General features: G+C 38.1%; 2 protein-coding genes across 4 annotated transcripts in view; one reads left to right on the forward strand and one right to left on the reverse strand.

The window, feature by feature from the left end:
- Nucleotides 1–23896, reverse strand: part of RASGEF1B (RasGEF domain family member 1B) — a 559901-nt gene that overhangs the window by 91804 nt on the left and 444201 nt on the right. The gene's annotated exons all lie outside the window — the stretch shown is intronic.
- LOC121493248 (60S ribosomal protein L37a-like) lies at nt 12964–13351 on the forward strand. The gene has a single exon (XM_041759006.1). The coding sequence runs from the start codon at nt 13076–13078 to the stop codon at nt 13349–13351; it is 276 nt and encodes a 91-aa protein (XP_041614940.1). The 5' UTR covers nt 12964–13075.

Raw genomic sequence — 23896 nt, forward strand, 5'->3', positions numbered from 1 at the left:
GATCCTGGGTCTCCAAGATCACGCCCCGGGCTGAAGGCAGCGCTAAACCGCTGAGCCACCCGGGCTGCCCCCCCCCTTTTTTTCCCCTGGGAACATCAGACTCTAGTTTATTAGGAGGGAGGGAGGGACGGAAAGAAGAGGGAGATCCCCTTGCCCTCACTCTCCCCGACACAGTGCAAAGTCCCCAAGCCTCTTCGACGGGAGGGGAGGAGAAGTGGGTGAGCAGAAAGCCTTAGTTCTAGCAGCAAGCCAAGAAAAAGGTGGAGGTTTGCGTCGTCCTCATTGAGGAGGCCCATGGACCCAATCCACCTCTGCCCCTTGCCCTCTGGCAGGCTCAGACGTCAACAGGCTCCCGGCCTCGGTTCTGCCTCTTCACCACAAATACCCTCTGTCCTGACACGGTCACCAGCAGCGTGTGTTCTGCAAAGACCATGGACAGGCGCTTGAAGGGTATGTTCGTGCTGTGGTGCAGCCGGAAACCACAGGCTGTGCTGACCAGCTCAGAGAGGCACTGGCTGCGGCTCCTCATTCTCTAGATCCCCAGATGACGCCAGCACTGTGCCTTCACTCAGCACCAGGTAGCCTATGGGTCTTACTATGTTTCGTGACTTTAATATATTCTTCAATTTGTGTTATGTTAATCCTTTCCTGGTACCCAACAATGAAAAGTGAACTTGTTGAAACGGTTTTACAAAAAAAAATAATAAATCTAATTAAAAAATATTGTATTTGATAGAAGCCTGATAACTAACCTTATTCCCAAAACACACTACCTTTCCTTATGATGGAGTGGCCAGTGATAACCCAGACAACTCAGCTTCTCTAAAAATAAGATCAGCTTTCAAGCAGCTGTGTGGAAATGACAGAAAAAAATGAAGATCATTTTTGCAAAATTGCAGGCACCCCTCTGTGACCCTGCATAATGTTCTTGTCACTGCCTCAGTTTCTCCAGCTGCAAAGAAAAAATTATGTGTAACTCTGGATTCCTGTTCCCTCCCGATCCTACTCTAGTCTTCAAAGAATAAGACCAAGCTTTCTAAGTACTTCTTCACAGACTTGCTGTTTGATGGACACACCGTCAAAAAAGACTTGAATGGTTGCCAAAATACCTAGCCTCAATCCAGACAGCAGAGTTCATTTCATAGTTCAGCTCTTTTGCTGTAAAGGAGCAAAGTGCTTCTTGAATGGGTGGAAGAGCAGCTGCCTGCAGTTTCCTGTCTTCAGAGAATTCAATTATTAGGGGCAAAAAAAAAAGTTAAGTGCTCACTCAGCAGTCAGACAGTAGTTTGTACATGCAACCTCACTTCCTCAAAGTGAGTACCCATGGTTCCCAAATCAAACAGTGTGTGTTCCAAATTCACTGGAAAGTTGATTGCTTGGAAATAATTTTTCCTTTCTGAGGGAGACCATGCTAGAAATGATGAAATGTCTATCCCTGGGTCTCTAAGGAGCTGGACAGTCCCCCTGGTCCCTCTTGCCTCCGAGGCCTCATGGGGCAAAGGATTTGGTGGGGAAGACTGAGGAGCAGGGCTGGTAGACTGAGCAGACCCACCCAACAAAGGGAAGCTGTTGTTGGGGAGTGTCGGGGGTGGGGGTACACTTCTCAGTGGGGTTCTTTCTTGGGCAGCTGACAGTGAGGCAGGGGAGTGGAAGAGGGCTTTTCAGCAGAGGATGCCCCATATCAAGAGAGGCTTTCAAAGGCAGGCAGGCCAGATGGGACTGCCGGGAAGTGCCACAGGGCCTATTTGTAAGTACTGAAGAAAAAGTGCCCTTTGGGACTGCTGGGAATTAAAATGTCTGTCCAGATGTTTGTCCACTAAGTTGTTCAAGGCTCATAGAGAAGGAAAACTGCTGGGCTGATGTACTTTTCTTGTCCTTTTTTCTTTTGTTCCCCTTTAGTGAAAGGGCAATAATCCCAGGTGCCTAAACCACCACAACTCCATTCTTGGTGGTCAGATGGCCCAAGGCCACCGCACTAACCTGAAGGCAGATGGAGGGATGGTGGTGGCAAGGGGATGTGCGAGAGAAGACCTGGGGGGCATGGCAACATTTTATACTTGCATTAAATATTATGGTTCATGATCACCAGAAGAGAATGATGTCTTTCAAATTTCATGAGTCCCTTCAGCTGACAGGTTTGACGAAGTCTGGTCACCGCAAAAAGGCGCCAGGAGACCCTCAGGCAATTGTGGAAGCAGCTCTGTTCCCCCAAGCTTGCCAGTTCCACTTACAGTCTCACAAGGTCTGGGTAAATTGCCATAAACAACTGAATCAATGTTGATGAAACCCTTTTCATATTTTCCCATCACTATTTAAAGTAAAAATAGGTATGTTAGCTGGTTTTCAAAATTATTGTTTTATTTATTTATATACTTAGAAAACTACATTTATTGACCACCAAATCGAATAAAACTAAGAGATCTGCACAAGTGTTTTAAGAGGACTTTGACCTTTTCCCCAGTGCTCTGCTCACTGAAGTCAGCTCCTTTAGTTTCTGGAGCCTCTGGATCTGTTTCCTGAGATGCTAAGAGGAGTCCCCCTTTCCTTTGTGGCCTCTCAGCATATGTGATCATCATGGCATGCACAGGGACAAAGCCAGAAAGACCCAGAATCTTCTTTACCTGCTGAGAGAGGTGGGTTCCATAGTGGATCCAATGCCAGATCTGGTCCAGGTTGAGAGCAACGATCTTCTCTCCATGACTGTTAGGCAATGGATCATAGGACTCCAGATGCTCCATGAAACAGCCATCACTGCTCACCTGTTGTGAGCAGCCACAATGTGGTAGAAAGGCTGGTTGGCACAGTCACTCAGGGCAAGGCGAATGGTTAAGTGGCCTCTATGATAGGCCTTTGCTGTGCTCAGCTAGGAGCTAGACCACCATGCAGCCAGAGTGGGCTGGGGCTTGTGTGCCACCTGCTGAGCCTCCAAGCACCCAGCCACCCTCACAGATCAGCTCTGCTGCCTCCGGCCAGGTGGCTGATGGACTCAAGAAGTCCACGCTGCCAGACAGTGGGCCTCACCTCTCCATGACCCAAGCCCTAGCAAGCACTGTCATTTTAAAGTTCAAAGACTGTGAAGATAAAGGGGGAAAAATACCAAAGATACAATGTAGGTGTACCTCAATACAATCATACAAACTAGCAAAGATATTAAAAGTAGCACCTGGAGCTGTTGGCGTACATCTTAAAGAATCATGTTTTTTGAAAAATAAGGATTTGGGGGCACCTGGGTGGTTCAGGTCTTGATTCTGGTGTCCTGGGATCAAGTTCCTCTGCATGCTCTCAGCAGGGATCATGTTTCTCCCTCTCTCTCTGCCCCTTCCCCCTACTCCTGCTTGTGCTCTCTCTCTCTCTCAAGTAAATGAATAAATAAATCTTGAAAAAAAAAAAAAAGAAAAGAACGATTTTAATACAAATGAACTCTGGTCTCTAGCTTTAGGACAAATCCATAGAATACTATTTTGAGCTACTAGCTGAGTCATTTTTTTTTCTTTCTCTCTCTCTGCCATGTAATAATTATTGAGAATATAGTGTTTCAGACACTGTAAAGAAATGATTAGCAAAAGGCATAATCATTTTCTTAAATGGAAAAAGGGTAGGGAAGCATTTTACTGATGATAAAAAGACTTTGCATCCCCAACACAATCGGAAGGCCAGAGGTAACAGTAGAAATTGTCACTGGTTTATAAGTCCCAAACTATAACTCTATGGGATTCTTTACAAGTTTGACATTGAACTGACTATTGCTAGAAGGAAACTTTTAGAGAGAAAAATAGTGTAAGAATTAATACATCTGAAAATAGGATATATAATTTTAATAGCTTATGATCCAGAAGGCCAATACTTTAATGCAATCAAGACTATAATATCACTTTGAAACATACTAGTCTTCTCAGGCGAGGGCATGGCAAAGTACTTTACAAAAGATTCAGCAATAATAATCCACCAATATAGTTAATTAAAATTTTATAGGCACTGAGATATTTCTGAGATATTTCTTCAAACTCTTTAGTTACTCATGAAATCAGCACACTCAAAGCATTCAATCAGAGGCTTAGATGGATTTCATTCATTCCAGAAATGAAAGAATTTACTGAGTGGCTCTGTTTGAGATTCTATGAAGGATGCAAAGAAAATCAGGCACAGGCCTCGTTTTTCTAGGGAGTTTTGTGCCTAATAGGTGAGATCAATACACCCATAAATAACAAGAATACAAGGTCAAAAGTGATTATCACAGGAGAAGTGTGGATGACAAATCAGGGAATGCAGATTAGGGAAAACTTTTGGGAAAAAGAGATGTACTAGACCCACAGGAAGTGTAGTCCAGATGGAGGGAAAAATTCAATTACAGGCATGGTTTGGGCCTAATTTCAAATAACTTAGTTTAGCTGGCTGAAGAGTAGCATAAAGGGGAATGCCATAAAGGAAAATGTAGCATTTTATGTAGCATAAAGGAAATGTGGCAGAAAAGGACTGCATGAATCCTTAATGGAATGAAGGATTAGGAATGTCAGGTTAAGCAAGTATGTTAGACAACTCATATCTCAGCTCATAGGCAGCTTGTTTCTTTTCCTATGAGAGCACCATCCCAACCATTGTTCAAAATCTACCATTGAAAAGAACTCTTAGTTACACAGACTGAGAGTTTAGTGCATAAGGAAGTATATCAATTAGGAGATTGTAAAATAATATGTAATTTACTTTTTCTTGTAATGTACTCTTCTATCCACCCTAAACTTGTAGATTAAATTTCCTTTTACTCTATGTTTGCGAAAAAACCATGTTGCATAAATATTTTTGAACAAATTAATGTCAAGGGATAAGTGTGTGCGTGGGGGGGTGGACATGTGGCGGTTGTATGACTGATTGGATGGGTGGAGACAGGATATGTGAGTGGATGAGTGTGTATAGTTAGACAGGTGGATAGAGAGGTGGAAAGGTAGTGGATGGATGACTAGGTGGCAGAGTGTTGGGTATCTGACCTGCTGACTACCTAAAGCACTTAGGTGATATGCCATATGATCCCATGATTAAGTGTTCAATATCCAACCAAAAATTGTCAATATAAATCCAAACAATTGTTTGCTAGTAAGATTTTAGTCTGGCTATGGAAGTCAAGTACATTTTTATTGTACTTATAAAGTGCACATTCTTCATTGCACATTGAAAAATAACTCAAAAGACTTGTCTTTTTTTATTTCCTTTACCCATTCCCGCAACGGTACAGGTCTTGAAGTTTTCTCAAGTACAATTTGGACAAAACAAGGCAAAGCCACTGAAAAGGTAAAAGTCAATTAGGTGAATTTAGGGTGATTTTTAAAAATGACATTCACCACCCTATAAAGCAAGGGGATTCAGTTATATTAATAGTTTCAAAAATTATAAAACACTGATGTATGTTTTCAAAACCAACAAACACCAACCAACAAGCCATCCAACCAACCAAAAGAAAAATCTCAGAAAACCATTTATGTGTAAAAAGGGCACTAGTATTTACTAGTTTCACTAGTAAAATAAGTTTTAGGAAATCTGATACCCTTATTATTCAAAGTTTCGTCCTTGGACCAGGAGCATCAGTATCACCTGGGAGCTTGCTAGAAATGCAGAATCTCAGATTCTATCCCAGACCTACTTAATATGCAATTTTATATGCATTGAAGTTTAAGATGCATTGCTATATGCTCTTCTCAGACATTCAAAATGTATATAGTGTTACAAGTTAAGTTTTGTTTAATCCAATGTTTATAAGAGTTATTTAATCATGAATTTCTTTTCGTAAAATACTAACATCGAATGAAATCATTGAGCACAGTATGGTGATGTCAAGCTCAAGGAACCCTCAAGTCCTCCCAAGTAAAGCATTCTATGTATATGTTAATTATATAGATATACATTTATCTGTATATGTGGGTATATATACTTATATACATCCATACATGTATGGATTACCTATCTATCTAATAGAAAATAGGCATAATGATTTATGCATTTAGTAGATGCAAAAAGAAAATAGACTTGTTAGATTTGAGAGAAATGGTAGAGTGCAATTTTAAGTTCTTGTTGAAGAGAAGGAATTTTGTGAAAATGAACCAGTTTAATCAAGAGGTTTACTAGGGAACGCTTATGTGGGGCTGGGATTTCCTTTTACTCTCCAGGATCTTTTCCAAAATATACATTCTTCACTAATGAGGGTTAATTTTTTTATGTGCTTTCTCCCACTTGTTTCTATTCAAATATTTTATTTTTGAAGGAATGCTGTTTTGGGGGCTGTTAAGATTTCCATAGTCTTTTAGGAATGTTATTAAAGAATGCTAGTTTTTAGATTTGTTTTAGATTAGTTTTCTTGGGTAAGTACAAATTGATATGAAAGATTTGGACTTAATTTGATGCTGTTGGAAATAATCTGAAAATATACTTTCTCATGGTGGTGATTACATCCTTTAAACAGTATTATAAACAGGAAATTTTATTGGATTTGGCTTTGTGTTATTTTAGTGCTTATCCAAAAGTACATGGATGTTATCACTGCCCAGTCCCTGCCCCCGAAAAAGGCACATGGATCCAGGATGGTGGCTTTTTTATTCCAAGAACTAAACACTTGAGAATAGAAAGGGCTTTGCCCATTGCAAATCTTACTTTATTCTGACCAGCTTTGGGGATGAGCAGGAGTAAGACTGAGATTCTTCCTGGCTTAGATGAATCCTGAGATTCATCCTGAGATGATTTCTGGTGGTATTTAGGTATCTTTTAGTTTAACAGTCATGAAATTATCTTTATATCAGAAAAATGAAATCAGTATAGCAAATGTGCTAGATATTATCACTTAGAATGAGGTTAAGTTTAGAAAGTGAAGCCATTTGGAAAAGTAAACAACATTACAGATATGCATTCAAAATTGTGATGTGGTAAAGGATTGCAATGTGAGAAATATTCCTTTAATCCAATCGTTCTGATCTGCTGAGGAATGTGAAGCCCCCTCTGTATGGTAAGTTCATGGGAATTAGGGCCTAGAGTTTCTTGCTTCTCAGGGTTCAGGTGATAGCAATAGTAATAGTCCCAGATGAAAATATCTTAAGTGCATCTGAAATATCTTTGGGATATAGAATCATCAATCACAGTGAATGTCTACTTCTTTAGATATTAGACAACTGATTACATGGATTCAGTTCATAATTTTCAGGATTCTACAAAGCATTCAGATACATCGTAATAGTAAAGTGAAGAAATCCCTCTCTGAGAATAGGTTGAGTTTTTCTTACTCGAGGTACAAACTGTCAGGAAGTTTATCTCATACCTGTCTCCACTTTTCTGAGGGTTGGTTTTGCCTACCATTTTCAGATGGAATTGTGAGCAAGTAATGATTCTGCCTCGAATTTCTTTATTATACAAAATATGGAAAAGGACTCCCTACACCAAATTACCTTTCCAGTGCCCTGGCTTCCTTATCTGTGAAATTCCATTAATTAGCTGATCTCTAAGGTAACTTATAGTCCTGAAGTCACATGGCTTTATAGCTATTAAAAAGATGAATGGTATATTAAATCCATAGAAATAGCCTAGCTTCCAGGGAGAAATATGTGATTCGATAACTGGATTTTTCCAGTGCTTTCCATGTTACAAGTACTCACAAACATTGTTTTGTTTAACCTGCCCTGTAACGTGCATGATTCCTGTTTCACATGTGCAGAAACTGAGCTCCGAGGGGCAGAGCAACTTATTCAACATCACACAGCTAGTAAGTAGTTTGAGCCCAGATCTCTTTTTCTCAAAAGTCTACTCCTTTCCTCCACCACACCAAACTCCCTTTCCATGATCAGAACACTATTATTATTAACTTTGAGATAAAGCTACTGGGTAGGATTGTAGAAACAAATATCTATTTGTCAATTTGTCATCACAGCTGGAAAAACATCCTAAAGACTGCCTAATTGTTTAGAATATTGAGAACACATGTCATTTTGTCATGACATTTTAAATACATGGAATAGATGAATGATATGAAAGTTTATCAAACCCAGTTTAGATGTGAATTTGACGTTTAAAAAACCTCTGACTCTGATACTGATCAGGAGACAGAAAGTAACTGATAAAAACATTACTCTTGGGAGGAAAAAGAACAGAAACCATATGAATATCATAAATAAATAGAAGGAATTATTATAAATAAATAAAAGTATATGCAAATAAATATATTTCCATGATTTCAGAATTATACTAGCATTCATTTCCATGAAAATAGGAAACAAATATTGCTACCACCTGGAAGAGAATATGTGATTGCTTATGAGAAAAAAGGAAATGTTAAAATTATAGCAATAATACTTATAGCTGAAAAGATGCATTTTATATTAAATTTTGCTTATTCATGATGGGGTGACTGGGTGATGGGCACTGAGGGGGGCACTTGATGGCATGAGCACTGGGTGTTATGCCATATGTTGGCAAATTGAACTCCAATAAAAAAATATACAAAAAAATTTTGCTTATGCATGTGTATATTAATGTATATTTAGGTGGTGAGTCAAAAGTCAAATTTAAAAGATGCATTAAGTAGCACCTACTTGTTGGAACAGTTTACAGTTCAAATGTAAACTGTATCCAGATTTGGCATTATCTTTTGAAATAATAACTTACCTAAAAGAAATTCACTTTGAGAACAAACAGTTTTGATCTGGCATGTGGTTTTGAGGTGGCAAGAAAGAGAATTTCTTGAGGATATAGAGAACCAGCTTTGGATAATGACATCATCTTTGAAAACATTTTTTAAGGAGTAAGCCTTCATTTCTAGTTTGCAGACTTACTTTTCACTCATATTCAAAACTCACTCAAAAATGCACAAAAAAAATTATTTGAAATTCTTGAGCTAGCACATTAACGCCTCCCAACAATAGTGGCTTTCTTATATCACCTGGTAATCCCTTTAACAGCAACATGCAAATGGTCAGCATTTCAAGTGAATTATTTCATATACCTACTCTGATTGCCTGTTTCAGACAAGGTGCTCTGGTGGACAAGTGCTCAGCTGGAGAGTAAAATAAAGGTAACCATGATTTTCCCAGGAGCCATCAGTTTGTGAGTATGAGCGAGGTCGCCTGGAACAATACTTTAATTTTCATTGGCTTTACCAATATGACTTAGGTCCTCAATAGCCATGTAAAGCTTCTGTGTCCTCAAGTCATTTCTGGAAGCCACCAGTTGGTACCTTGTAACCATGAACAGATTCCTGCTAGGCAGCTGCAACCCCTCCGTCAATGCCCCACTGCTCCTGTTGCTCCACCAGGCACAGCCACTCCTGACAAAATGCACCAGTGCTCCATCAGGCTTCTTATGCTGGCTCTTCCAGGACATATGTCACTCCTCTGCCACTGCCGTGTTGGGCACAGCCCACTGATTCATTGGGCCTTGACAGGGGCAGAGAAGTATTTCAGATGTATGCAAGAGGAGGTTATGATTCACACTGACTCTCTTTCAGATTCCAATGGATAAAAGCACACAGTCTAAGAACTGATAGCTAAGTGATGATCACTTGTGGATTTATTAATGAACTGGGCAAGTGGCCAGTGTGTCTTACAAAATTTGGTAAATTTTGGATTGAAGAATGCAATTTAGATCTAAAACCAAAGTATCTCATCCCATCCCCCCTCAAACGCAGACCTTGGGGCCATCTGGAGCCTGGAGTGGGTTGGAAAGGTGAGGGAGAAATGACCTTTTAGAGCAGGCTTGCTTCATCAACTCTACTACTGGCTGACCAGAGATAGAAAGGGAAGGGTAGGAGGTTGATTCTCTCCCTTTGTGCTTTCTCGTACAGAAACAAAGTGAGCCAGAGAACCTGAGTGTCTACTGCTTCCATGTGGGTCCTGCAGAGCAAGGGATCTATGCAGGAGCAGTCACTTTCAACACAGGGACATCCTCCCTGAAATGAGCTCCTGCTCTTCCTTTGTGGGAAAGTGGGTGTGGGGCTGGGAGAGAAGCTAGAAGTTTACTTTCAAAGACCACAGGCCTGATAAAAAGAACAAAGTCCCTTCCTCTATGAAAACATGAAGACAGGAGATTAAACTTCTTCCCTGAAGACTATGTAATAGAACATGATAAAGTGCTGATGAGGAAGGGGCAGAGGCAGAACGGCCACCTTACTTTGTGTTACACTCTATTTGAAGGGTCTCAGAGCACTGTAAAACAGAATCCCAAATGTTAGAGAGTTTATGGAGAGAGTCTTTCCAGCTTTGGCCTGTCATCCTTCTGCCTTCCCTGTGTCTAATCAGGTGGGCAGAGGAGACAATCTTTTTTTTTTTTTTTTTCTTTTTTTTTTTTCAGAGGAGACAATCTAAGCAACACACCTGCTTGGGCACAGAATTTGCTTTCCTTCCAAAGTAAGGAAGGATGTGCCATTGGCTTGGCCTATCATGCTTGGCTACTTTCCCTTAAAATTAATTCTCTTCCAGAAGATATCACAGTCCTCTCACCTGAAAATCTGCTTTGGAGCAGACTCAATAATTTGCCAAACATATGCATATGCATCTAATCCCAGCAGTAGACATAGTGAGAATTTTTCCCCCAGGATTCTCTTCTTCCTCAAAGGCAACTGGGGGGTCTGTCTTGTGAGTGAGTTAACCAGACACTGCCAATCATGCCTGCACCCCAGCAGGGACCTGGCCTAGGACTAAGCTGTCATTCCCCACTCTCGGCATAAACCATAATCTAATTTTATAAGCAGGTATATATACCTAGGAGCTGGTTAATGTATGTAGACTTGAGCTTTGAAGCAATTAAAACATAAAAACTAATTAAGATGATAATAAACAGGAGTTCAGGAATTCATTAAAATGGGAGGGTCCATTAAAACATTTACTCATTCTTTATTTTACCCAGCATTTATGAAGTATATTGTAGGCACCAAACACAGCTTATGGGGATAAAAAGATATTTACTCTCTGTCCTTAAGGACCTCAAAGTCCAGGTATAAAGGCAGATGTGTTAAGAAGCATATGACATCTCCTATATATCTTTACCAGAAAATGGCATATACAACAAATTTTATAAAAATGCAACATGATGGGATCCCTGGGTGGCGCAGCGGTTTGGCGCCTGCCTTTGGCCCAGGGCGCGATCCTGGAGACCCGGGATCGAATCCCACGTCGGGCTCCCGGTGCATGGAGCCTGCTTCTCCCTCTGCCTATGTCTCTGCCTCTCTCTCTCTCTCTCTCTGTGACTATCATAAATAAATAAAAATTTAAAAAAAATGTTTAAAAATGCAACATGATATATGCTATAATAACAAACACAAAGCGCTGTGAGGTACACAGTGGGGAGCAAGCAATTTTTAAGATAACATTAGGCAGTCTCTAAATTGGAAAGATTTGAGAACATATTAATGATGATAAGTACCTTGGCTTAATTTTTTAATACATGACTATTCCTGAGCCTGGATTGCTACTCTAGTATTTGGTTAATGTACTTTAGTTTTTGCTTTATTTATGGCATATTCATGGCAGCCAGGACTAGTAATGACTCTGGCTTATGAAAATAGATCTTTAATGAAGTAAACACATTTACTGGGAAACCATTAGAACATCTTGGTTCTGTGGAAAAACACAGTTATGTGTTACTGATAAATTAGTGATAAATTTCCTGCTTATGTAGCTGACCTGCCATGTTAGACCATCATTCAAGCAATATTTTTGAAAATCAAACAAATATCCTTCTCCAAAAAAGAAAGGGTTGAGTTCAAGTTTTTAAATGTTTTTCTTTCTTGCTTGTGTTCAGTTTATCTGAGATTTAAAAAAATAAAGAGTTTAAAAATATTTCTTTTAGTTTGGAATTTTAAAATTACTTGGAAGTCATTGTCGTTCATTTGATCTATACTATCTCCCAGGGCTGGTAGGACAGATTTCTAAAACATTCATAGAACAAATTGAGGGATTTAGGAGTATACTGAGTCCACTATAGAAAGATTTCTCCTATTTTTTTTAAAGATTTTATTTATTTATTCACTAGAGACGCAGAGAGAGAGGCAGAGACACAGGCAGAGGGAGAAACAGGCTCCCTACCCGGGGCCTGATGTGGGGACTCGATCCCTGGGACTCCGGGATCAGGCCCGGAGTCAAAGGCAGTCGCCCAACCACAGAGCCACCCAGGCATCTCAATTTCTTCTATTTTTACATTGTCCTCCTTTCCTTTTATTACACCTCAATTTCCGAAGCAGTCTCCTGTTTCCTACCTTACCGCCTCACACTTCAGGATTTTCATTGGTGTACTTGAATGCTGCACAGCTCTTTAAGTTTGAGTTAGTGATTCTGCATGTTCATCTTGAATAGCCCAGTATAGATCTCTCCTTACAGATTATATTCATGTACAGAATAGGTATATTTGATATAACATAGAGATTGATACAGCATGGAGTCATAAAATCTCAACCATTTAATATAATCAGTGATCATATATGGTAGACATCTCTTATTTCTTCTGCTAGTAGCACCCTGACTTTTTCCTTGGAGATTCACCCATAGCTAACTCAGTCCCTATGAACAGTCAGTGAGACTGGCATATCACAGCACAATTCTGCTTGCATCAGAAGTGCACGTGACTCAGGAAGGGTCAGTCAGAGCAGTACTGGAGATCTGTAGGAACTAACCGGATGGGGTGTATATTTTGGTGGGAGTAAGCTTGGAGCTGTTGGAACCAGTCTGCTGTCTACGAATGACACTGTCACAAAGAAGACAAAGCTGAGAGATGGAGAGAGAGAAAGAGATCCTGGTCCTGATACTATTGTTTGAGCCCCTAGATCTAGTTAGTCCTAAATCTGGTAGAACCATATATGTCCAGAAAAGTGAGTCAATAAATTACTAAACTTATGATAGCATATTGTCCTTCTGCCTAAAGTTCACATTTTTTTACATAAATTCTTATTGTCTCTTATCCATTTCCTCCACTAAATTGTAAATGCCTGGAGATCAGAATTCCCTACTACCTGGCAAATAACAGATGCTCAATAAGTATTTCTTCAAATGAACAATACAGAATCTACCCTTAAAACAAAAATCAGTCCTCTCTGGGCTTGGACCTGGCTAGCGGTGACATGGCCAAACGCACCAAGAAGGTTGGAATCGTGGGTAGATACGGGACCTGCTATGGGGCCTCCCTCAGGAAGATGGTGAAGATTGAGATTAGCCAGCACACCAAGTACACCTGCTCCTTCTGTGGCAAGACCAAGATGAAAAGGCGAGCAGTGGGAATCTGGCACTGTGGCTCCTGCATGAAGACCGTGGCCGGTGGAGCCTGGACCTACAACACCACTTCTGCTGTCACAGTAAAGTCTGCCATCAGAGGACTGAAGGAATTGAGAGACCAATAGAAGCTCCGCCATTTGAAACAGTGCTAGCCTATAATAAATGGGTTAATATATATATATATATATATATATATATATATATATATATATATAAACAAACAAAAAGCAAATATCACACAGTTTAGCAACATTGATAATATATGTTAATATTTCTTTTATATATATTTTCATGTATGTTTTATTTTTTAAAATAAATTACTGGGTTTTTAAAAAGATTTTATTATTTATTCATGAGAGACACACACACACACACACAGAGAGAGAGAGAGAGAGAGGCAGAGACACAGGCAGAGGGAGAAGCAGGCTCCATGCAGGGAGCCTGACATGGGACTCGATCCTGGGTCTCCAGGATCAGGCCCTGGGCTGAAGGCGGCGCTAAACTGCTGAGCCACCCGGGCTGCCTTGCTGTATGTTTTATATATGTTAATGTTCCTTTCTTTTTTATGAAGGCTAGACTTTATAATCAGATTACCATGTTTCTGGACAGGAAATGGGAGAGTACTTGGTTTAAAACAATTTGGAAAATAATTTGCAGCAATAAAAATTCTGCTTATGTAATTGCAAAAAAAATAGATATGTAGGGAGAAATGATAGTTTGTACTATACTTAAAGTTACTGGTATCATAAGCACAGATTGACTGGACAGTTACATGGAGAACCACAATCTAGTTCCTTCCATGCCTACTCTAATAAATTAATCACAACGTTATTCAATATGTGATAATCCTGATTCACAGTTTCACTTTGCTCTCCTAACTCTCTTTGTTTCTATTGTTGCAGTGTGAAGTTACAATAATGGAAACCATCCATTACTTCACTAAATATGTGTTTAACAATTTGGGATTTCCCCTATGTCTCACTTGTGAAAAGTCTACAAATGGAAGACTAGAAATATTGCTACCTGTCTTTGCTGGAGCTGCCTACTGGAAGGGTCTCTTTATCCATGAATTTCTGGATAAATAAGAATTAATAGCTAAGAAAGATCAATGACTCACAGCACACATAATTTGTCAGTTGAGAGAAGCAGTATTTAGAGTGGCAGGGAAAGGTAGAGGCTAATCACAAAACATTAGTAAAGGGAAGAAGTATAGAATTAACCTACACTCTACTTCCTCAATCATGAGAGATTCATATCTGAAAAGAACAGACACACACACACACACACACACACACACACACTCAAGAAAATGAACAAACCAGTATCACACCATACCTCCCTAGCATACCCAGTAAATTTCCTCTCCCTCAGACTCCCTTATCCTTAAACAACATCAGCTTTTAATCGACAAGAGACTGAGATTCATTTGCTAGCAGGTGTGGCATGATCGGATGGCTCTTTCAAGGTAGCTGCCTCTGGCTTTCTCTCTAACTTGGAGTTCTATTTAACTGATGTGTAACTGAAAGTTCAATGCCTGATGGCTTCTTGCCAAGAGGGTTCACCTTCAAGGTAGCCTGGCTTCATTTCACGAAAGACTCTTTTAATTCTGCTTCTGTAAATCAAAACCAAATTTTAAAACATGAAGCATTCTTTATTTTTTGATTGCCTTTATCCTACCTGGTTTAGGAAGAAGTTGAGTTCTCTGATACTCTGTGGTCTGACATTTGGCATGCTTTGCTCTTTTGTGGTAAGCAGTTAGTGATTCTCTGTATTGTTTTTTGAATTCTAATTACTAAGATTTTAACATGGGAAGGCAAGACAAGCTTACTTTCTTTGAAAGTTTCTGCTTCATGTGGCCATTTTTATGAACATAAAATTTTTTTGGTAAAATTCTATTTGTTTAGCTCTTAATCCTCTGGGTTTAGAATAAGCTTTGCAAGCCTATTACTAGTAGGATAAACCAATTCTTTACCAAGAGGTTTTTATGTCACTCTCTTGCAGTGGCATGTAGACTCTTCTTTTTTATAATTTTAACAAATAAAACAGTTTCTGACAATTTTTTTTTTAATTTTATTTATTTATTTGAGAGACAGCCAGTGCATGGGCAGGGGGAGGAGCAGAGGGAGAGGGAGAGAATCTCCAGCAGACTATTTGCTGAATGCAGAGCTCGATATGGGGCTTGATTCCAGGACCCTGAGATCATGATATGAGCTGAAACCAAGAGTTAGGTGCTTAACCAACTGAGCCACCCAGGCGCCCCTATAACAACTTTTACCGAAATACTGCAGGATGCATATTAATCTCAATGGTTTTGGCAAAAATAACTTAAAATATATTGTAGAAGATGCTCTTACCCATATGAATAGGAAATAAATGTAGACATCTATGTTGTACTCCTGGATATTGCTGAATATTCCTGCAAGCACTGCAGTTTCTAAGGATCTCTCAGTTTGGATATTTAAATATAATCCACTTCTCCTTTCACTGTTATATCAGTACTTAAATGACTTATTACCAGGTAATATGAACTGCCATAGAAGTCCTTGAACTTCATTCAGATAAATTTTGGACAGCATTCACTTTCTTTTTCATGTGACCTTTATTACATAAGATATATATGCTTATTGATTAAAAATTAGAAAGATACACAAAAAAATACACTTGTAATCCCACCACCCCCTCCATATTTTAATGTTTATATATCTAGATTTTCTGTATATTAAAATTGTCTATTCACTTAAAACAAATTGTGGACAACTTTCCAAAACACAGTATTCATTTAAATGGATTTGTTGCCTACAGAATCTTCCCCACAACCTGAATCTATAAGCAAAATCTTGAGGTAATTCCTCATGGCCTAAGTAGGCATGTCTATATTTTTTTGGAGTAAATCTTTCTTGTTTTATGCTGATTTATCACAATCTGTCTTCCTACATATTATGGAGAAAATAATTTTGAAGCCGTTCTTTGAATTTATGAGTCATTTTATAATACTGTCTCCCCAACTTGGGCTTTGCCTACATCAGTAAAATTTTCCAAAGTAATTGATTCAGCCAAAAGAAATCGCCAGAGAGCTTTACCAAGGACTTCACATATGAGGAACTCTATCGAATATCAATAACAGTATTCTGGGCCTATGAGTGATTCAACTTTGTAATAATACTTGTGCCTGGCACAGAGTAAGCTAGCAATAAATCCTAAGTGATAAACAAAATAAAACAATTTACATAAGAACGAGTAAATCTACAATGGCAATGGTGATGCCAAAAGCCCATGGCAATTGACTATTTTTTATATTAAAATAATATGAGATACTAATAAAAAATATTTAATGAGGTAACAATTTTATAAAATAGCCTTAGAAGTGATAATTTTATTAAAAATAAACATTTTGGGGATTCCTGGGTGGCTGAGTGGTTGAGCATTTGCCTTTGGCTCAGGTTATGATTCCAGAGTCCTGGGATCGAGTCCTGCATCGGGCTTCCTGCTGGGAGCCTGCTTCTCCCTCTGCCTGTCTCTGCCTCTCTCTGTCTCTCATGAATAAATAAATAAAATTTTTAAAAAAAGAAAGGAAGAATAGAGAGAAAGTTTTAAAAATAAACATTTTTTAAGATTTAATATGTACCTGACATGAACACATATGAGCATTTACATATACTCTTTTATATACATGTTTCAGAACAACTCTATGAGACAGGTGTTTCAAATCCCATTTTACAGATAACAGGCACAGAGATAAAGTAAATTGCTGTACATCATCCATGTGGCAAGTGGCAGAGGAAGTTAAATCAAGCTTTGTGTGACTCAGATGCCCTTTGCATCATCCTTAAAATGCATGTGGCCTTCCACAGATATTGGAATATGACTACAGACTCCATTCCATTGTTACTATACTAAACTTATGACCCTAGAAAGACAGGAAAGTTAGAAACTATAATGTGACTATATTTGAGTCCCACATGAGTGTGTCCAGAGATGTCCTTCTTTAAGGTAAAAGGAATACCTCTCATATTATGAATTCCAGGATACAGATTGACTGATATTCAGATTTATCATTGATTACTTGCAAATAGACTTCAATTGCCTTCTCCTTCCTTAAAGAGGATCCCTTCCCTGGTTCTGAAAATATTGGCAATGGGAAAGTAGCAATAGTAAAGAATAAAGTCAAGTGAAATGAATTAATAGAACTGTATTAAAGCTAATCCATATATAACTAGTTTTTAAAAAAGAAAACCATAATTCAAGAGAAAACTGATATGTGTTATCCAACCTAGACAATGTTATGGTAGTGATAAAACTGTTGTAGCATTACAGAAAGAAACAATGTTTCTAAGGCTGTCTGATGAGTCATTGAAACAGAAGTCCAACTGGCTCTAACCTTTTAGAAGACGTTTTTTTCTACGATATTGCTAACAAGCTTATATGACTCATTCTACACCAAAGATAAACTCTAAAGAGCAATGTGACTCTAAGAATAACTTCTAATAAGTAGGAGGACTAACTGTGGTTCTGTTTGCTCACTAACTCCACAAAGAGTTATTCCATTTAGTGGTGAATACAGTATTGCTCTCAAATTTATTTTCTTCTTCAATATTGGTTGACCACAAATTATAGTTTCCAGCACCACTGTTGTTGCCAAAATTTCCAAGAGGATCCTTGGCACCTTATCTCAGGCACCTTGCAGGCATGCTGAGAATGGAAACAAAGTGAGCAGACAGGATACTGTGACAAGGGCTATGATGGGCCATAGTTGCTCAGGACTCCATGGATGCACAGTGAAGGAGAGCATGGAGAAGTGGGAAGAAAGCATTTCTTTTGAGAGATTTCATTTAGGGCATGTGGAATCCAGGTGGAGAAAGTGGTAAAGATGCTCTAGGCTAAGAAGGTGTACAAATAAAGGCACAGAGGAATGACAGAGCAACTTTCAGGGACTGGAAACAGCTCAGTATGGGTTACATGGTAAGGTGCAGATAGTGAGTGTTGGGATGGTAGGTCCGTCTCTAATCAAATACTCTTTACCTTTGGCTGTTCATTGGGTGGTAAACTAGCCTTCTATGAGGAAACATTAAGAGAGCTTTGCTGGTTTGCTCCTGCGCTCCTTCCTGTGCTTCAGTGTGGAGTATGTATGCATGTACTTGAATATTCCTTCCCACTAAGTGGTCAGCTCTAAGGACAGGAGCCGTATGCATCAAAGAATGTTTCAGACTAAGCATCATCCTCAAAGCTATGAGGAGCGCAAAGGAGTACCCTTAGAGGAACACACTATGTACAAAGTTGAGATCAGTTAGAAAGCATCTTTCAAGTAAACTGCTGAGTCAAATGAAAGGAAGGTGGAATACATTTCAAGTATACAAGGACCACAAAACACTACTAATAAAAGGATGTTTTATTAATAATAAAAAGAGGGAGCTAACTGTTGGACCTAAAAAAAAAAGAGGAAAGGAATTGGCATGAGAAGCATTTGTAAAGCCATGGCAGTGGGAAGCCTCAGACCACACATGGATGATAGCAGGTGGATTCACATACATGGTAGATATATGGTAGATGGGAGCTTTGTCAAAAATCAGTGAGAATGAGGATGGTATGATGGATGACGTTAACTAGATAGAAAGGCTGACCCAACTAATCCTTGGAGAATGGATGGAATATAAATAATAAATAACACAAATTGAGTTGATAGTGAAAGATCCTGATTGCCTGACAGAAAGTAAATAATTGGATTGAAACCAAGGTAAGGTAGCTTGTGAGTTCTTGAGGAAGTCATAAAATATTATAGCTAGAAAGATAATTGAGAGAGGCAGTATCTGGCAATAATTTCACTCTCTTCACAGAATGGAGATACTGAATCTAAAACATACAAGACACTGATGACCTTGTTTTGATGTGACTGGTTCCATATTACAAACTGAGGAGACAGACTAAATAGACCAAGGCTTTGGTTCCAACCTTGATTTTCTCTGTGCTATTTATTTCTCCTTTCACTCTGAAAATGTAGATCTTTTTGTTTATTTGTTTTTAACTTCTTTTTGTCTTTATTTTCATACGTTATCTGGGGAGAGCCACATCATCTCCCTCGGTATCAGATTATTTGCCTGTTAACATGTAACAATCCAGATTATCCCTGAGGGTGCCTTTCAGATTTGGAATTCTATGAAATTGCATAAAATTAGTAGAATACAATCTTAATGTAACTTTATCCATGGATAAGAAAAATCCTTGTTGATTTTACCTAGGGAAGAACAGGGGACCTAGAAGGCTTGAGGAGAACTTTCCAAGTGATTAGTCCAATGTTGATTTAATTTTTTTTTCATATTTTAACACCTCTGACATAGAGGTATGTCATATAGCCAATGGCATTATACCACCATAACTGACAGCATATTTTTCTTCTTAGCAGTTCATAAAATAACGGTGTGTTATGCAACTGAATTTTCCTTTAACTCTCAAATCCAGTTAAGGTCAGGGTATATATAGAAGCAGATCTTTCAAAGATCTAATGTAACACTATTTAGATGAATCAGGAACACAGGTGGAATGGGGACAGAGTCTTCAAAGTGATTGCCAATTATTATGTCAGAAAATCTTCCTGGACTGTAAGACTGCTCCTTTATGTCTTCTACTCTAGGACACTCTTTAATAATTGTAATTATTCTCAATTAGGCTCAGGATTCTGTTGGTTGATGCTTTTATTGTATCATTATTATGTACTAATATTTATCATCATCATTATTATTAATCTAGGCCAGTGTTTTTCAAACTGTAGCCTACAACCTATTTATGGATTATGTAGTCAATACAGTGGGTTGCAGTAGCATTTTAATAAATAAAGTAGGATAAACCAAAATAGTCTCTCATAGTACATTCCATATGGTGAGAGTATCATTTCCTGAGACTTCTTTCAGATGTATTTACTTGTACTCATACGTACATACATTCACATATGTGACTACTGGTACATAGTTTAAGTTGTATTTCTACTGTGGATTGTGTTTAGAAAAGATCTAAAAATGCTATTCCACATCCAATCTTAGAGGTGGTCATGACTATTGTAAATGGCTTGCAGCATGAGCAGCCAAGCAGAGAGATGCTGAATTTGGGACAGTGTTTCTGGCCCTCATAGCAGCACATCTATACTCCCACCAATCACGTACTTGGCCAAATAAAACTGTACTTTGGTTGGATTTGAACTAGCCACTCATAAATAAATCTCTGATGAATCTATTCTCTTTGTAAGACATCTCTATGACCAGTCTTATTCAAGAGCTTTTCTACTTGATGGCTCCCTAACTGCTTTTTACTTGATTGGTACAGTTATAGGCATTTATGACAAGAAATTCCAATTGACATTTGATGTTTGGTTACAACATTTATTTCTCTTATCAGAAGATTTCCTAAGGAAGGCTTTACCTTGGAATTTTGACTTATAGGTTTATTGTCTTTTAGGCAGTACATTCACATAAGGAAGGTATTTGAGGAAGTGGATACTCTTAACTACCTTTCCTTCCTAATTACTCACAACCATAAATGGTCAAGACCCTTTTACAGGCATATAGGTTCATTCGGTGTTTCCTATAGTGCCAGGAGTTTCTGCTTTCACTTCCATTTCAAGCATCTTCCCAGTACATCACAGAAGGGGATTCCTACAAAGGAGGAAGTGAAACCAGCAGCTGCAGTAATAAAAGTGGGAAAGGACTGCTTTTTCACCTACAATCTCTATGGTAGTTGAATCAGTGTCTTCCTCAAGGATATCCTTAGTTTAGCTTTTCAGATGCATCGACATTCTAATGATGATTCTGCTGCTTAACCAGATGGAGCATTCTGTGAGTCTCTGAGATCTCCTCTAGCAACCATTTCATTTTACAAATAAGGACACTGAGGCCCAGATGAGAGAGTGGCTAGCCAACACTCAGAAAGCTTGTTACTGGCAGATTTGAGATAGCTAAATTGTCCCTCAGCAAATTGGTTGTTACTTTAACTTATTGTATTTAGATTCTTTCTCAAGGATACCTTAAATCTTTGTGGGAGGCTTAAGACCTGGCTTAAGCATTTTAAATCTATTATTGAGTCTCCCAAGAGAAGTTTCTCCTCTTATAAAAATTCATGCTAGACAGTTAAAATTAATAAATTCTAATAAATTAGGTAAGTCATATAATCTGATCTTAAATTCCTTTGCTATTCTTTTCATGTATTTCAAAAGCAGAAAAATAAAAGCTGTGCTTTCTTTTTCAAGATATATGTGAGGAAGATCAATAGTGAACAGATTTCCCTACAGCATATACATTTTATAATAGCAAGTTTCTTTGTCCACTGGGATGCTGTGAAGTAATATCATCTTCTATTTCCAATGAATACAAAAACAATACACATGGTTTAAATATAAGGATTGAGTCACCGCTACTTCCAAAGAAGCCAAAGAATTTTATTTATAAGTTGGAGCATACAGACAATTCAGAAAACTAGTGCCTTTGAAAAATTACTACAGTTGACCCTTGAACAGCACAGGTTTGAACTGCAAGGGTCCACTTATATGCAGGGTTTTTTTTTTTTTTTCTGATAAATAGATACAGAACTGTAAATGTACTTTCTCTTCCTTATGATTTCCTTAATAACATTTGCTTTTCTCTAGCTTACTTTATTGTAAGAATACAGTATATAGTACATATACAAAATGTGTGCTAATGGACTATTTGTATTATCAGTAAGTTTTCTGGTCCATAGGAAGCAAATGGTATTTTAAAAAGCCAGTAGTGTTAGGAAAGTCAAGGTTAAATACAAATTTTCGACTGTGCCAGGGTGTCAGTGCTCCTACCTCCTGAGTTGTTCAGGAGTCAACTGTATTTTGAATGAAAAAAAGAAGATAGAGTTTAAAATAAGCAAGATGAGCACGAGAAAAAGAACTTTCTGACATCTGAATAAGCAAAACAACCTCAGATGTCTTTGATTAGTGTGTTTTCAGAGAGTTTGCTGTCAGGAAAATTTCTATCTAAACAAATTCTGTTTTTTAATTCATATCTTTGTAAAATGTGTTTCACTAGAAAAATGAATTTATTTTGAATAGGATGTTTAAAACTGACAAAATATTAAGGAAAACTTACAAACCATCTGATAAAAGAAAAACTATGTTCAAAATACCAAAAAATCACACCCCAAAATAGATAAATTCGTAAAATAAGTGGAAAAATATGAATATACCAGTATGTATAATGATCAATAAATATGCACACTGAAGGACATCCATTCAATCTATTATGTAATAATTGAACTATTAGTTATTATGTAGTAAGGCAGAAAATATTTATGATATATTAAGTAGAGAGGCTACAAAATTGTGTATACAAAATGACTAGAGTTATGTGACTCCTCCATCCATCTTATTACTCTATGTATAACACACACACATACAACAGTTATTTAAATAGTGGTTCTTGAAAGATTTTAATATTAATAGCAAGTATCCTTGGTAATATTTTTGAGATACTTGTTTCCTTTTTCTTTATTTTCAAAATTTCATAAAACAACCATGAATTTCAGTTTTGAGAATAATAAATAAATGTGTTTTGCTTTAGTGGTGAGAATCTGTCCCCCTCCCCACATTATTTTCACTGTCAAGTTTGTGTTCAGTAAAGCCTTCACAACTCCCTAGGATTTCCTCAGTTTATGTTCAAGTACTTCATTTTTCCTGAACTCACCTGGCAGTCCTGTAAATAAGATCATAGATGAGAATATAAAATAAAATAAAAACAACTGTGAACATCCAAATGATGTCAGAGTACACAGAGTTCACAACAACTGACAAATTTGGCACGCTGAAGTCGAGGGGTTTTGCTCCTCTACTGATTCAGAGCCTATTTCCTGGTGCTGTATCCATAAATTTGATACCCTGGGCTATTTGACTTCCAAGTTTAGTAGATTAGAGGCAAGTCTGAAGGAGAGTGGGGGTGTGGAGCAGCTGCTGACAGCCTGGCAACAAGAAAATGATAGAAAACTATAAAAAGAAAATTAGGGAGAAAACCTTTAAACATTCAGTTGATTGAGAGTTTGAACAAAGGGGGCAAATAAATTTACATCCTTCTGTAAGAACCAGATCAGCCTTATGTAGTTGTAGAGAAAAATAACTAATTTTAACAATAATTACGGGGATCCCTGGGTGGTTCAGTGGTTTAGTGCCTGCCTTAGGTCCAGGGTGTGATCCTGGGGTCCCGGAATCGAGTCCCACATCAGGCTCCCTGCATGGAGCCTGCTTCTCCCTCTGCCTGTGTCTCTGCCTCACTCTCTCTCTCTCTGTGTGTGTGTGTGTGTGTGTCTCATGAATAAATAAATAAAATCTTCTTTAAAAATTTAAGAATAATTAACACCAAGTAATAAAGGAAAGGTAAAATTATAACCAGAATATACTCTTCAGGAAAGAGAATAATAAATTGTTTGTTTAATATAATCTCCATAGAAAAATTACAACAAAAATATTCTTGTATTTCAGGGAATAAATTGCCAACTCTTTTGAGTGATTCATTCCCAGATATTTCAGGATAATTTATTTGTACTGTAATCTTTTAACCTTTTGCTCACTTTTCTCATTACTTGAGAACATTTGCTTCTTGGTTAGTGTTAGCCCAATGTTAGGACCACTAAATTAACAGTCCCTCTATAGAGATAGACAGGAGAGGTAATAG

The sequence above is a fragment of the Vulpes lagopus genome, chromosome 6, assembly GCF_018345385.1.
Source record: "Vulpes lagopus strain Blue_001 chromosome 6, ASM1834538v1, whole genome shotgun sequence".
NCBI classification, from domain to species: Eukaryota; Metazoa; Chordata; class Mammalia; order Carnivora; family Canidae; genus Vulpes; species Vulpes lagopus.